At 33.7% G+C, this 17116-nt stretch overlaps 3 protein-coding genes across 4 annotated transcripts; 2 read left to right on the top strand and 1 right to left on the bottom strand.

Moving 5' to 3' along the window:
* The first annotated feature begins 539 nt into the window (after positions 1–539).
* On the top strand, positions 540–1226 carry LOC125194183. Its single transcript, XM_048092262.1, has one exon. The coding sequence runs from the start codon at positions 540–542 to the stop codon at positions 1224–1226; it is 687 nt and encodes a 228-aa protein (XP_047948219.1).
* An 8614-nt stretch (positions 1227–9840) lies between these two features.
* LOC125210749 (NDR1/HIN1-like protein 1) lies at positions 9841–10946 on the top strand. Its single transcript, XM_048110334.1, has 2 exons — positions 9841–10203; positions 10386–10946. The coding sequence occupies exons 1-2, from the start codon at positions 9886–9888 to the stop codon at positions 10695–10697; spliced, it is 630 nt and encodes a 209-aa protein (XP_047966291.1). The 5' UTR covers positions 9841–9885; the 3' UTR covers positions 10698–10946.
* A 2629-nt stretch (positions 10947–13575) lies between these two features.
* Positions 13576–15785, bottom strand: LOC125200634 (phosphatidylinositol N-acetylglucosaminyltransferase subunit C). 2 transcript variants are annotated; one of them, XM_048098322.1, is made up of 2 exons: positions 15529–15785; positions 13576–14592 (listed from the first exon to the last, which is right to left on the bottom strand). In XM_048098322.1, the coding sequence occupies exon 2, from the start codon at positions 14567–14569 to the stop codon at positions 13679–13681; it is 891 nt and encodes a 296-aa protein (XP_047954279.1). In that variant the 5' UTR covers positions 14570–14592; positions 15529–15785; the 3' UTR covers positions 13576–13678. The 2 variants fall into 2 exon arrangements, with proteins under 2 accessions (XP_047954279.1, XP_047954280.1); XM_048098323.1 differs by lacking the exon at positions 15529–15785 and adding an exon at positions 15396–15491.
* Positions 15786–17116: the final 1331 nt, after the last annotated feature.

Raw genomic sequence — 17116 nt, 5'->3', positions numbered from 1 at the left:
TGAAGTACATTATTGAAATCCTAAAAACTCCCCACGTAGTTTATTAAGCAATGCACTCTCTCCGTTTCTTATTAATAGAACAAATGTGAGGACAAGTCTTAATATAATGGATCAACAATGGTTTTTCACGAGAAACGTCTTATCAAATGAGTTGCAATACTAGTGTGTTTCAATAAACTATATTTTCCTTAGAAGAAGAAATAGCTAAAATCAAGTTATCCAATAGAAGGAATATAAATTTAAAAAGAAATTAAAAAATAGGAAAAGAAAAGGCGCGGCATGATTCAAAAAATGGGTAGCTGAAAACAGCGGCTTCTCTCCCCTTTCCCCGAATTCCAGCCAACTCGGGCGACGTCAGCTATGGAAGCGCGAGTCGACTCAGACGCCCAAATTCTGAAATACGACAAAAATGAGAAACCCCTTCTCCGCCTTGTCGCCGAAGCTCTCCTCCTTTTCTACACGTGTTATCCCTCTCCTCTCTTTATAACGCCTCCGCACACCACCGCCAACCCTCACTCACGCAAACCCTCAATTCCCCAATGGCTTCTCCTCCCGCCGCCGCGGCGCCTTTCCAGCCAGTCTACCTCCACCAGCTCTACCGCGATCCCGCCCCCGAGCCCCTCCCCTTGGTCCGCCGCGAGATGCTCTTCTTCTGCCGCACCTTGAAGTGGTGCGTCCTCGGCTTCATCTTCCTCGCCAGCTTCCTCGTGCTGATGTGGATAATTTTCCACCCTACCTTCCCGCTCCTCAACGTCTCCTCCGCCTCCATGTCCCCCGTCGCCTTCAACGCCTCCGCCGCCTCCGCCGACTGCAACATCACCTTTATCCTCACCAATCCCAACCACCACCTCACAGCGTCATACGACCAAATGGAAATCTCCCTGCTCTACGCATCGCAGCAGGTTCCCCTCTCGATTTTCCACCAGCCGCCAATCGTGCAGCCCAAGCGCGGCCAGACGACTTTGCAGGCTAATCTCAGCTTCTCCGGCGTAGATCTCGGTGGTGGCATGGTCAACTTGATGAAGCAGGACGTTGATCGCGGGAGCTTGGGGCTTACGGTTAAGATTTTCTCAGTGATTAAATTTAGGAATGGGAAATGGAAGACCAAGTCTCGTTACATGAGGGCTTACTGTCCTGGTGTGAGTTTCGGCTTTGTTTCGAGTAACAAGTCTGGCATCTTCTTGAATCCATATCAGGAATGCCAGGTTTATCTTTACTCCAAGTGAAATTGATGTATGTTTGTAAGATGCATCTATAGAGTAAGCAGTAGATCGATGCAAACGACCTAAATTAACCATTATTATTACCTGTCGCATTGGCATTTATTTGATCCATGTATACTTCAATATATGATGCTTCTACAGTTCAATAAATTCTTTTTACTTGGGATCATTCGACCTGTTGTAGCGATTGCGATAGATCTTTGTTTTCATTTCTAAATGCGATAAACGATAGCTTTTGGCTGAAGATGTTATGTTACATGAGATAGAATCCCTTATAATCGAGTGTTGCTTGTTTTGTATCATGAAGTGTTTGGTTTCTATATCTTGCCTGGCTCTTTGTAGTCTATATTTCAGCTTCTATCATTTGCTTTACGTATTATCCTTTATTTTACTCGTTCTTCAATATATATGTCAACTCTCACTCCTTATGATGAATATATATATGAACTTCGAATTTTCTTCATTGTGATGAATACATGAATCATATGAGTATGATATTTCCAATTATGAAATCTTTCTCATCATCGAATGAACTTATGTGCTTTTTATACTGATGTGCATCATTAAAATTTTCCTGTGCAACAATGTGCAAGGTCCCAACGTGCGGTTCCCTTTTTAGGTCTGCTGTAATGCCCTGATTTTTCTGTTCATAGTTTACTGTTAATCATAGTTAAAATCATTTTTAGTATTTCGTGATTGGAAATTCATTGGAATATTTATGCAAATAACTGTCCTTCCATAACTGGTTACAGATTTTGTTCTTGTTCGGGAGCATGGTAATTACAGAACTTCCTTAAAAAATGCAGAACAATTGGTTATAAAACTGTTTTGGTCTGGCTCTCTGGTATTGAAGCTTTTCCTTGACACCTAAAATCGCTTATCTGAAGATCTTGTCGCCTCTTGAGAAGTGGCTTAACCCTTGGACAGCATCGGTGTCATTGAATTAATTGACCTTTGTCGCGACGTTACTAACTTACTTTACATCAAGCTCCATATTTTTTGGTTTCACATAAATTGAAACACGTGTTGCTATCTAATCAATTCTAGGTTTACGTCAAGTCTAGCGATAAAATGTAATATGTAATAGGTTGTGTTATCATCATTTTATCATACAGATATGTTCCAGGAGTTCCACTGTAAAAAAATTAACACATCACTGCCTTCATGGACAGAAAAAAATTCCTTCATGTTTTTTCAGGTTGATTTAAATTTCTAATTAGCTTTTATAGAGTCTATCAAGGGAAATTGTAGAATAAAAAACTTATTATTTTTCATAATTTTTTTTTCCCTGAAACCTGTAGATTGATAGTAGGTTGGTTATTTGCAAAGATAAAAACTCATGGCTTGCCACATCCCACCATATTATCTGTTAATGCAGCATAGTCTTTTTTGTGAGTCTATTTGTCAATGAAGCATGTGGGCTTTTACTCACATGATAGTCCAATATATTTACAATACAAAACTTATATGTTAATATATTGTTCCTTCAACTGAATCAGAGCAAAAGTTCAGATTTGATTACATGATCTCTTTCATTATCTGTGAGCATTGTTTGGAAATAACTTAAGTTTTTTGTTGTAAAAAAAAAAAAAAGAACGAGATTCTCAACGTTTACTATTGTTTGCATGAAAATGTTTATCCTCCAAACGTACATTGTAATCTTGGTTATATAAGTGCTGTCAATTCATGATTCTATTCTTCTTCAGTAGTAATCAAATGCAGGCACATCTTCTTCTGGTGACAAGTCGTTGAAAGGGGTATGATCATGAAACATCTTGGTTTGTACTTCAAACAAGAGAAATATTATACTCCTATCTTATTCCTCAAAATCTAGCATGGAGTTTCCATCACTACATGGTAATAAGCTTCACAATCAGGTGCGTGTCACTCTCTTTATCAGTTTATATGATCCTTTTCTTGTCTCCGTGTGTGTGTGTGTGTGTGTGTGTGTTGAGGTTACATGATGATAACTGCACCAAATTTGATTTTAGAAACTATAATTTTCCAGTTGTGATGATGAAAGCTTTTAAGGTATATATTTGTTGCCTTCTTCATCTTTTCTAGCTTTTTGCTTCATATTCAATTTGTTTCTTGAACTTAGATTCAGTTTCTTTACCAGATGGGTGCATGATTCACTTGATAAGATTCATGGTTGTCATGGTTGTTTTACTTGCTCAGCATACATCATAACACTACTTATTGATATCTGTAGGTTTATGGAATTATATGTGTTTGCTCACAGCAGTATGCACTTGGCAATTTTTGTTATTTATCAACAAACATGGATGTTGAAGATTGAAATCAATGTCCTTAAAAAGCCAAAAAAGTAAAGGAAAAAAAAAATCAAAGCAAGGATTGTGTGTTAATAGAGTGATTGAGTGCTGGTTATTATATCAGTTCAAAATTTGAGTGACATATATTTTTTAACTCGTAGATAATGAGCTCAAATTTAATTGTCCATGCTGTATTCTTGCCTGTTGCCAATATAATCTTTGCCTTCTTGGTCTTCTTTGAAGGCTGTTTGTGAATGAATCAATTACAATTATCAGTTGGTGAGCGGAGTTAGAGCCTGCATTTTTAAATACAAATGGAGAGTTCCAAAAAAACCTTGAGTGATCCTATGCCCTTCTCAAATATTATGTGCCCTTTCTCAAATATTATGTGTTTGTTTTAGTTTCAAGAAGTTTTGTTGATGCACACTTTAATGTTCTAATTCAGATAACTGACTCCTAGTTATTGACTGAAAATTTCGGTTGATGGAAGGCTGAACAGTTGCAAAATTTCCAGCGTCGTATTTTTATACTATGGTGAGGAAGGAGGACAATTTCCAGTTTCTCAATTTTGTGAAAGCCCTTCAATTCTCTCAAGCCCTTTGATTTTACGGTGGTATTGCTTCATAACTTGATTTCTCTTGTTTATGATCTCATTTGTTACGACATGATAACTGTACTGCTTATTGTATTATTTCAGGTGCGGAAAATGTTAGTATGTTTCCTATTATAGCTTCGCGAAAGAGGTAAACCATGGTCTGTGTATGCCATCCATGTAGCTGAGTTATCCATCGTGCTGTTTACTGAGTTTCTTGTGCACCTCTAAAATGACTGGGATTTGCACAAGTTTTATCTAAAATGTTGGGCTATGTTGTGTTTAGACTCGTTGGATTGCTTCTGCATGGCCAATTGAAAGAAGCAGAGGTTGATAGATTGAGAGTGAAGATCCTATTTGAGGAATGTTGTTGTGGAATGATCTTCATCATCTCATTATGCTGTTGGTTGAAACCAACAGATTTTGTTGGAGCTTTACTGAGCCAAAGATGATTGATTAATAGGCTTATTTCTTGAATGGTATATGCATCTAACACATTAGCACTCTATATTTTTGATTGATTGTTTATGTATCAAAATCTTACCTCCTTTCTTTTCCTTTTTAATTGACTCATATTCCAAGTTCAAGAGAAGCTAATTGCACATTTAAACAATATAAGGGGTACACATGTTACATAATCAATGTGACAATTAAGTTTAATAGTATATGTTTATCTATCCTAACAAATTAAATTTTGTGTTCTCTTTATTATGAAGATTATATATAATTCAAGGTCCAGGTGGGATTCCTGGCTAATAATTTGTAAAGATAGGTCCCTCTTTTGTAATTTTGTTGTGTGTATATTTCCTCTCATTAATGTTTTTCTTTCTGTTATTCTGTTTGGAATTTTGCAAGACTTTCCGCAAAATTTTATCTCAATACATGCTTTATTCCTTTCCACTTTTTTATATCTCCTTCCTTTCGAATATCAATTGGTAATAACCCCTCATAATTCCTGGGTTTGATAATGGAGTTCCAAGAAATAAAATTTCAAAATTTTATCTAGAATAATTCAAGAATTTTGCTCAAGTAGAAAGACTCAATTCAAAATAAATTATCCATAGTTGTACAAGATGCATAGATTTTATACGAGAACTGTGCATATTTCGATATTGGTTAAAGTTTTCTCAAACTCCAAAGATGATAGAGGATAGGTTAAGGTTTCTCAAACCCCAAAGATGATTTAGTGTAGGGTCTTTCTGCAGGTGAAATCAGATTAAGACAAAGAGAAGATAATAGAATAATAAAGATTTAATTGGAAGTGCAAAAGTCTGGGGTATTTTGGGGATCTGATTCACATCGAAGTCCTGAGTGGGTATCCTTTGTCTGTATTTAATTTTGATGTCCCAAATATGCTTAATCCTCTTCTCTTTTCCGTTTCTTCTTTGTCCTGACTTCATTAGGGGCGTATCCAGGAATTTATTGTAAGAAGGACAAAATTATGCTCCCTCCGTCTCCGATTAAGAGTCACACTTTGACTGGGCACGAGTTTTAAGAAATGTAAAGAAAAATTGATTGAAAAAATTAATGGAATGTGGGACCCATTTTTTTATATTGATTTTATAATAAAATGTGAGTGAATTGAGTTAGTGGAATGTGTGACCTACTTACTATGTATGGTAAAAATAAAGTGTGACTCTTAATTGAGGACGAATTGAAATGGAAAAGTGTGACTCTTAATCAGGGACAGAGGGAGTATATAGAAAATATTTTTATATTTGAGCAGGGGCAATAAGTGCAATTTTGTACATATATTCAAAACTTTATAACAAATTTATAAAGGCGAACAAGAATTGAAGAGGGACATTTGCCCCACCTCCTAATAGGCTAGATTCGCCCATGCCCATGGTATACATGACTGAGTAAGTGAATAGGCGAGTTTATATTAATTTTATACTCCTTTCATCCCACTTTAGGAGTGTCATTCACTTTTCTGCACCTATTTAATAAAAATGATGATAAATAATTAAAGTGGAGAAGTGATAAAGTAAGAGAAAAAATAATATTGAGAAGAGTAATAATTAAAGTGGAGAAGTGATAAAGTAAGAGAAAGAATAATATTGAGGTAGTTTGAATTAATTTCTTTTAGGATTAACTTCATGTCTCTTAATCTTATATTTAATTTTTTTTTGTCGTTCTTCTCTTTATATACAAAATCTATGACATGGAGTTATATTTAGGGATATTGGCATCTAATATCACGAAACTTTTAAAAAGTTGGGTTTTTCCCATGAACTTTAAAATTGGCAAATAATATCACGAACTTTACCTCGGGTTTGTTTTTTCCCACGAATGAAAAAATTCATGTTATTTTAATGGATTGAAGAACAATTTTGGAGGGTGTGCTTCAAGAAAAACTATCTTCAAAGATTGAAAAACTTGAAGCTTTCAAAATTGTTATCGAGAAATTATGAAAAAAAATCCGTATCGTGGGAAAAAATAAACACGGGGTAAAGTTCGTGATATTATTTGCCAAATTTAAAGTTTATGAAAAAAACCAACTTTTTGAAAATTTCATAATATTAGATGCCAATATCACTTATATTTAAAGAAACAATAAATCTATGTGACCAAATTTTGTACAACCAAATTCTAGTTTATTTGGCAAAAAAATAGGTTTATTTATGAATTTAATTAAAATATTAGATACATATATAGTACATGGAAAGTGCATAATATTGTGGTTATATATTTATGATTTTTTATAATTTTTTTATTTTTTTAGAATTATATATGTAACTAGTGCATACTTTAATTCAAATTTTAAAAATAATAGAAAGGAAATTCAAATATAAATATAAAAAATGAGGTTAAAGGCTAATAAGTCTTTTTAACTTATCCACTTACTTTATTTATAATTTTAATATATAATTAATACATCAAATTATTAATATAACTTTATTTTGGTTGTACAAAATTTGATTGTTTATCATTGCTCTTAAAAAAAATGCTATAACAAAATATCGTATCAAGGGATCGGAATGTGTCTATGGAGTATTAATTATTGTATGCACCAGACCCTATACATAGGGTTCACTTTAACTGAGATCTCTTTTATGTCACGAAAGCGAGGTGATCAACCCTTACATGAATAGATCTTTACAAAAAGAGTACTCATAAAGAAGAATATAGTACTCCCTCCGTCCCATTGAAGATGACTCACTTTTTTTTTTGGTTTGTCCCAATCAAGATGACTCATTACTTAAAATGGAAATTCCTTTATCTCTACTTTATTCCCTCTCTCTTACTTTACTCTCTCCACTTAACACACAAAATAAAGTTGCATAAAATCCCGTGCCGCCCAAGGAAGGGGTCATCTTCCTTGGTACGGAGGGAGTACAATTTTTTGTAACACAATTTTATTCAGTATTATAAACGATCTAAAGTACTCCCTCCGTCTGTTATTAGGAGTCTCATTCCTTGGTAACACGGGCTTTAAGAAATATTAAGAAAAATGAGTGGAAAAAAAGTTAGTGGAATATGGGTCTCACTTATATATATAATTTTAAAAGAAATGTGAGTGGAATGAGTTAGGTGGAGGTGGAACTTTATTACTCCTTCCGTCCCGCTTAAGATGACACGTTTTCCTTTTTTAGTTTGTCCCAACTAAGATGCCACATTTCCTTTTTTGGTAACTTTCTCTCTCCAATTAATACACTCAACCACTTTTTCTCACTCCTATTAAAATATCCATCTTTCATCTCTCTACTTTAATACATACACCCATCTTCTCTCTCTCCAATTAAACACTTAAACCAATAACTCCTAAAATCCCGTGCCGGCTAAGCAATGTGTCATCTTAGCCGGGACGGAGGGAGTACCATTTATGGTAAAAGTGAACCGGGACTCCTATTCACGATCGGACAAAAATGGAAAAACGGGACTCCTATTCGCAGACGGAGGAGTAATATAGAAACTTAGATCAGTAAAGACATAAAGATAGATGAAATCAAAGACTCAAATCTAGCATAACCACCAATCTACAAAGATACAAATCTTTCTTTGTCTAAACCCTAATCCTGTCGACAAAACCACCAAAGACACTCAACTCTCCGACTAAACATGACTCAGTAAGAACATCTAAACACAAACCGTAAAGCCCTAGATCTATCTCAGACCATGCAGTTTTTCAAATCTCACAATTCAAGAACAATAGTTCGGGTTCGATGCACATACAACTCAAGGCCTTTATCCAAAGGATATCCCAATGAATAAGACTCAGATAAGTCTCAGAGTTAGAGAGAGAAAGAGACTCCTTGATTTCCACGTAGGTCAAACAAATCGTCACGGGTCTCTAGGTAGCTCAGAGCATGGGTCACTCCGGTTGGGACATCTGAGTTGGGCTCGGAATTTCAATGGGTAATAGATTTGAACCACTTAACTAATTGGGCCTCAATAATTTGATCCCTATTGGGAATTGATCCTCTAATATATAGATGATGACATGTTGTCCTTGTTGTTCAACATAATCGTCGATAAAATAAGTATCAAGAAAAATTCAAGAATTTGCTTAGTAGAGAGCCTTATTTGAAAATAAATAATACTCCTACATAACATTAAGAGATTTTATATGAAAACTATGCATGCATATGCGATAAAGGGTTAAGGTTTCTCAAACTCCAAAGATGATTTAATGTAGGGCCTTTCATCTCTATAGTGGGTATATCCTTTGGCCCCTTTTATTTTGATGTCCCAAATATGCCTTATCCTCCCCTTTTCCCTTTCTTCTTTGTCATGACTCGAATATCCTCCTAACAAAATAAAATATAGAGGATTCAGTATGTAAAATATCTTTGTATAAATCAAAAAAACAAGCAGAAATGCATAGGTACTTGCATGCCTGTATAAAATAAGATAATACTCCTACTTAAAATCCACAACTATTTTAAAATATTTGATTAAAATCCATAGCTATTTTAACATTGAAAGAGCTTAAACTATTCAAAACAGAGGACCTAGTTTTGAAATGTTACGGAAGCAGTGTCAGCATTAATTGCATGGCCTAAACAAATCTTAATAATATCGATTAGCTCAATACATTATACGCCGAGTTAATTACCTCTACTCCATATATTTATATGAAGATAGCTTGCTTTTCTTTTACTGTATATCAGTGACACTTTTTCACATGCTATGTGCCCATCCTAATAATATTCTTGCTCTCACTTGTTTCCCTTTTACTAAATCGGTAGATTTATCTGAATAACCCACTAAACTTATAGAACTAGGATTATAAATTATTAACCTGATAAAAATCCAACTTAATTAATCCGCACTCTCAATTAACTCACAATTCGAATAGGGCAGACTCGATACTCGATGGGTTAGCCTAAGGTTCAACTATTGTATACACCGTGCCTTGTCTGATAACAATCGATTAGGACCAACTCTTAAATTGATTGCGATGTCCCGATTCACATTATTTCGTTTTTAATGGTAGTGCTGACGAAGGAGCCAAGGAGGAGATAGAAACTTTGTACTATATTCCATGCCTTTTTTCCTTTATCCACGAAAATTACATATTTTGGAGTCCTATTGGCCGGTAAAATGCTACTCCTTTATTCTTTCCATTGTACAAAATTCAATATTTTACATGTGCATAACTTATCTACAAAATAAGTATGATTATTGCATATGTCTCGTATTACTTTTTAAGATGCATCATGATATCGTAAAACCGCCGACACCCCACTAACTGCAACCCCACACTTCAAAAATTAGAACCCTATATTACTACTCACCCAATTTCCATTTTTCTCCACCCCCAAATCACCCAAACCTCCCTTCCACCACCACCATGTCGGAGAAAGTATGCGACCACCACGACACCGCCCGGCGCAAGATGGCGCGGCGGTGCGGCGCAGCCCTCCTAACCTTCATCTTCGTGTTCCTCCTCATCGTCCTCCTCGTGTGGGCCATCCTCCAGCCCAAGAAGCCCCGCTTCACCCTCCAAGACGCCACCATCTTCAACCTCAACATCTCCGCCCCCAACGTCATCTCCACCACTGTCCAAGTCACCGTCAACTCCCGTAACCCCAACTCTCGCATCGGCGTCTACTATGACCGCCTCGACGTCTACGCCACCTACCGCAGTCAGCAGATCAGCTACTACACAGTAATTATAGAAATCTATAGAGTTCCATCCTAAAACCAATTAGTATTACGAACAGAATCATTTAACTTATAATTATATATAAAATATTATTATATTCATTTTTCTTTAATAGACTTATAATGATTTCAGTTCTCTTTTCGCTTATTATTATTAATATTTATTTTTCTTTCATTTGCCAACAGGTGATCCCACCCGTCTACCAGGGCCACAAGGACGTGAACGTGTGGTCCCCATTCCTCTACGGAAACAACGTCCCTGTCGCCCCTTACAACGGCATCGCCCTAGCTCAGGATCAGAGCAACGGCGCCATTAACCTCCTCATCAAGATCAACGGCCGCGTCCGCTGGAAGGTCGGATCCTTCATCTCTGGCCGCTACCACCTCCATGTCGCCTGCGCCGCCTATATCCCCATCGGAAATAGTAAGAACACCGGCATCGTCATCGGCAATGCAGTTAAGTATCAGCTTTCACAGAGTTGTACTGTCAATGTTTGATTGATTTTTATTTCCAGCTGCTTCTTTTTTTTGGTTTATATTTGCATCTTAATTAAGAATTGTATATTTGCTGGAAATAAAGTGTGAAGTGAGATGAGGGAGATGATCAAGGAGGTCAATGCGAAATTTGCAATCTTGTATTATCACACTTGATTAATTAATGGCTATGCTGTAGTTTTAAGATATTATACTATGTAATAATTGTTTCTTTTATTGGAAACTTTTTATGAAGCTCAAGTTATTAGTTGAGTTGATTATTTCACACAAACAATATATATACATAACATAAATATAGATTCCCTCCTCCAATTCTTCTTCTTCAAGTGTTTACAATAAATTATGTGTGAAAAACATACACTGATACACATACAACTAATTATATAATTACAAGAAACATTATAGATGAATAGTAAAATGGGAGGATGTCAAACATTACTCTCTAAATTTCGAAATTAGACACTTGTTCGATAACATGAAAAAAAGCTAGGACGGTCATCAACGGATCTAAATTGATAAATTGGGTTAGTTAATCAGTAATCTATAGTATTAGTATGTATGTGTAGTGATTAAGTGTGTATAGTGTAAGTTTGATTGAATTTGTAGTGATCCTATGTATTGATTAATGTGGTGAGCTGTATATAAGACTTTGTGTGTAGACCCAGCACCCATGTGACTGTAGCTGTTCAAGATTGTTCTAGTCTACCAAACTACGCCACCTTTTTTGCATTTTTTGTCTTCTAACCCTATTTTTGGAGTAGTATTTTATTTTTCCTTTATTTGATTTTCAACAAAAATAATGCAGCGGTTTATATAGTAAATAAAATCGATGGTTTATTCTCTATTGAGCCGAAAGAGATTATAGTAATTTCTCAGTTTGGAGAGCCTTTCGTTAACTAGGATTAATTCATGGTGGTTGCTAATGCGATTGTTAAAAATATAATAGTATATATTATATCACTATATTACCATGTACTAGTAATTAATAAGTTATTATATATTTTCATGACAAAATAAACATTATTCACAGTTCCATGGGCCATTTTAAATTCTTTTAGTATATAAATAAGTCTCTAATGATTAAAAAAACACAATAAAGAAAACAAATACTTCAGGTTGAAGTATTTGTTTAAGTGATTAAGAAAACAAATAGAGTATTCCATATATTTCCTCACATTTCTATTATTGGTGATGATTATGTGTGGGTTAAGTGCTGAATTCAGAAATGAAATCTCAAATAGTATACGGCATTACTTAATATTAGTATATTAAAAAAAACGCATAATAATTTATTCATTAAATTCTAACAAATCGTAACTACAATAGAAAAAAGGACTTTGTCATGTACCAATAAGGCCATTCTTCAGACGACTCAATGTCAATGGTATGGTGCGAAAGCATGAGTCGTGCAATTTGCTGCATGATCGATATTATATAATTAATTGATAAAATATCTCATAAAATGCGATCTTTTGGCGTCACGATATAAAGAAAAATCATCAAGCAATATACATATATTCTCTACTTCCTTCAAATGATTCATGGATATTTGTGTAGTTTAATCATTGATTTTTGTTTGAAATCATAAACAGCGCCGTGCAAGCTCGTTGACTCAACAATCAACATAAAAAACAATTCCTTGGAAGACCTCAAATCTATTGTAATGTTTTTTAAAGAAAGTGCTCACCAAAACTATGGACAAAAGTATTGCCAAAAATCTGCTTGCTGATCTAAATTTAGAGTATCAGGAATAAAAAAAAAAATTTAACCCCATAAAATTCCTAACTTAATTAGTATGCATTCAATGCCTCAGCTCATAGGATTTATTCATAATCTGATGAGCGAGAAATTTGATTGTCGCTTGATAAATCACATAATTGATGAAATTATGTCAATACCGAAATCATGATTAATACAAAATCATAACAAATCATTAGTTTAATGCAAAATCAGAACAAATTAATATTTCAATAATTTATATGGTGAAAGTTTTAAATTGGAAAATCAAACTTTTTAAAACCTAAATTTCATTTTTAGATTTCAATTTAAATTTGAAACTAATTCTTCTTTGGAATCAAATCCTTATCACTCTGGAATAAAGAAGAAATAATAATGTAAAAATATTGATCTATTAAATAAGACTATTAATTTATTATTATTATTATTATTATTATTATTATTATTATTATTATTATTATTATTATTATTATTATTATTATTATTATTATTATTATTATTATCATCATCTTCTTAGAAAACTGTACAAAATAATTATTTGATGGCCTTGGCTGCGTAGTTCGATTCAAATAATACGTACATATAATATCCACCGACCCTAAGTTTCCTATCTCAAATTAATAAGTACGAAAGAGAAAACAATTACCAAGGTTGATGCCCCTAATTATGTGCCGTAATTTTTTGTAGCGTGAAATCACATGCTTGAAATTCCACATCACCGACTAGGCGACTATCCTAAACAATAATAAATCTTGAATTTATATGCGTGCATTAGAATAATACTAATAGAGATTAATATTTAAGACCAAAGATTTTGAAATTTGAGTCTATAATTACATAATCTTTAAAAAATTATTTATTAGAGTAGTTTTGTATCCAAGTGAAATGTACATAAATAAATAAATAACTCAGCCGCTTCAGCCATGGGCCTGAGTCGAGCCAAACCTCAAGCTGCACAGCCCGAGACAGGACTGGGCCAGGCTGGGCTACTCTACTAGTGATAATTTGGTTTGGTCGATTAAAGAGGAGTATAGTACTAACAAACTGGCTATTCAGAATAACAAAAACAAAAACAAAAACAAAATTAAAATTGATAGAGGATTTTAATACAGCCAACCAAAAAATAGATTACATGTTGCAAAAATATCAACAGAAACAGAACATTTATACAATATGTGGTTAAAGGCATCCTGTTTATACATCATTTTCAACCGAAGCAAAGACATACATGCACAAAGAAGAGCGGTTCACTCTGTTATGTTAAAACAGAGCTTAGCCTCATCCCAGGGGCCATTTATCTCAAATTTGTACTCTTGAATTCTAATCAGCCAATAGGGGCAGACCAAATTAACAAATACCAATATGCTCAGCAACAATATAAAGAGCAATTGGTGTAAGTGGTAAACAAAAAACAGAGTTACAGCCATCAAACCCAACGAGAAACACAAATGTAATCGGAAAGAGTATTTCTTGATACAATAACTAACAAATGGAGCAAACAAGAAGACTTGCAAGGAGAACAGAACGATAGCAAAAACATGGAGCCTTGAAGGAAGTCGGGAAGCAACCAGAAGTGAAGCAACTATAGAAACATTAAGAGAAATATTGTTCGTGAAGGTAGAAAACTCTAGAGCCCCGGGAGCTTCTGCCGTGGAACTAGAATAGTTATGCAGAAACAAATGGAGTACGACAAGAGAAGCCGTGAGTGCCCAAATGGTATCTGAACTTATGGAGCGTGTCAAAGTGTGATAGATAGGAGATAAAATGTATAGGCCGGTTATGAAAAAAGAGGTTCTGAGAATATAATTGAGCAGTAGCTCATACGATAGCATTTCTGCTGTCAAGAGAACAACTACAAAACCCCACCCAAGAAGAGCAATGTCAAGTAACAAGAGAGACTGTTCGCTAAAGATGGATCTAAGTGTACAAGTCCAGACCAAGACAACAAGAGCAACAACACACAAATATTGTGAGATGGAAACCGCATCAAGAATCACCTTAACCAGATCTCTTTTCACAACATTGGCATTCATAATCATGTCTTCTAGGAAAGACTCATCAGTATGATTGTCATCAAACCCGGGCTGCATCCCGCCATATGCAACTTTCCTCCATTTATGATTTGTTGGAGAATCCATTTAGTTACCACACCAATAGACACCTGAACAAATATTTATTTAAGAGACTGTTAGCAAGCACCAAATGGCTGCAAAAGCCAAAGATACAACAGTACACCAAATATTTCAGCCTTTGTAGTTATTTTGGATCATATCTCACAAAATCCTTTTAATGCAAGAATTCAAATGGTTTACCATTTGTGGATCCAATTATCACATAAACATGAAAAAATATAAATATTAATCATACCAACAATAACATTGCATATTCTCTAACATCAATTGATAAATATTTAAGACTAATAAACACATATCACGTCCGATTGTCTGAGTCTACAACATATACGGCAGCAACACCTGCAACAGTATCCGGGTGAACTAGAAAAGGCGAGTTCAAGGAGTCAAGTCAGATTTAAACATTCTTCTAATTTCTAACCACAAATCATCAATGGTATCTAGAGGCTAAACTACAATTCACTATTAATCATACTTCCCACTTAAATATAACACCAGAAAATTGGCATGCCCATAATCATAATCACATCATTTACTATTTGCTATTTCTCAGCCCATTAATCTTTCGATACATTTGTTTAAAGCCTGGTAAAGCTTGGATATGATTTTCTCCACCCCAGTTCGTACGCTGTGTCTAACTAGGAAATTACCTTTTAATTCACATTCTTAGAGCATCATTATACAAAGAACAAATCATCAATCCCCTGCAACACCTAACTGTTCGGTAAGTATATTTCCTTTTAGAGAAGGTTAAACGTACCCTCATTTCTAATACTTGATCCACTAAACTACAATTCAATCATCAATCATACTTCCCACTTAAACAGATTACCAGCAAATAGGCATGCTCATGATCACAATCGAATCACATCATTTACTCTTTGCTATTTCTCAGCCCATAAATCTTTCGATAAATTGTTTAATGAAAAACAATGGAGCTGGGGCGAGTAGGAGAAGGTAGGTACTCTAATTGTGTGGAGTCGGTGAATGGTGGTGAGATCGAGAATAGGCGTCCAGTGACGGCCGGAAGGGAGGCACTGCTGCTGGAGTCTGGGCGGCTGCTACGGCGTGAGCTCGACGAGGAGCATCTGGGACGAAGAAATGATAACAGTGTGGCGGACGGCGAATTTTCGCGGAAGAGGTACAGGAAGGAGATAGAGAGAATTAGGGATTTGGATTTGAATTAGGGATTTGGATTTGGATTTGATTTTAATTTTGTCAAGGAAGAAAAAGGGAACGGATCCTCTGCCAAACAAACGACGTCGCATTTTTTAACTGCATTTTTTCGATTCAATTTTAATTTCAATTATATGTTTATTTAATACTTGAAGAAATTATAATTTACTTTCAAACTTTGTCACAATGGAAGAAATTGTAATTTATATGTAAATTTTGTCAAAGTCTCGTATTGCAATGTCAAAAAAGTCCATTTTAATTTGTGTCACTATCAATTATAGTATTATACTTATAAATTTATATCTCAAAGTCAATAAAGTGCTTAAACATTACTATGTTAAATATAGAATAACCCTTCATTTATTATTGGAGAAAAGTTTCTAAATTATTGATCATGTAAAGTTTAAGTCTTTTAAAGTGCCTAAACAATTTATGTATTACTTGTAAATAGGAGTATAATAATAATAATAATAATAATAATAATAATAATAATAATAATAATAATAATAATAATAATAATAATAATAATAATAATAATAATAATAAGTAGATGAAAAGTTAAAAGTTATAACCAAAAATAATTTTAATTTCAATTATATTTTTAATTAATAATAAAGGAAATTGTAATTTACTTTTAAACTTTGTCACAATAGAAGAATGTAATTTACGTCAAAGTCTCATATTGCAAATTTGCAATGTAAAAAAAAAGTCTATTTTAATTTGTGTACTATCAGTTACTTATACTTATAATATCTCAAATTCAATAAAGTTTTTAAATATATTTTTAAAATAAGATCTCTCAAAGTTAACAAGTGCTTAAGCAATACTACTATTTTAAAAATAAGATAATCTTTCACTTATTATTAGAGAAAGGTTTTCAAATTTTAGATCATTTAAAGTTTAAGTCTATTAAAGAGCCTAAACAATATATATATTTCTTGTAAATAGGAGTATAATAATAATAATAATAATAATAATAATAATAATAATAATAATAATAATAATAATAATAATAATAATAATAATAATAAAAAGAAAAAAGTAGATAACAAGTTAAAAGTTAAAACCATAAACAATATTAATTTTAATTATATTTTTATTTAATAATAGAAGAAATTGTAATTTACTTTCAAATTTTGTCACAGTAGAAGAAATCGTAATTTACTTCTAAATTTTGCCACAATAGAAGAAATTGTATTTTACTTCCAAATTTTATTAAAGTCTCATAAGACATATTGAAATGTTAAAAAAAGTCAATTTTAATTTGTGTCACTATCAAATATCTCAAAGTCAAGTGTCTAAACATTATTTTAAAAATAAGATCTCTTAAAGTTAATAAAGTGCTTAAAAACTAGTATGTTAAAACTATGGGGTATA

This window comes from Salvia hispanica, chromosome 1 (genome assembly GCF_023119035.1).
Source record: "Salvia hispanica cultivar TCC Black 2014 chromosome 1, UniMelb_Shisp_WGS_1.0, whole genome shotgun sequence".
Lineage (NCBI taxonomy): Eukaryota > Viridiplantae > Streptophyta > Magnoliopsida > Lamiales > Lamiaceae > Salvia > Salvia hispanica.
The sequence above is the reverse complement of the archived record's forward strand: the minus strand, read 5'-3'. Positions and strand labels throughout refer to the sequence as shown.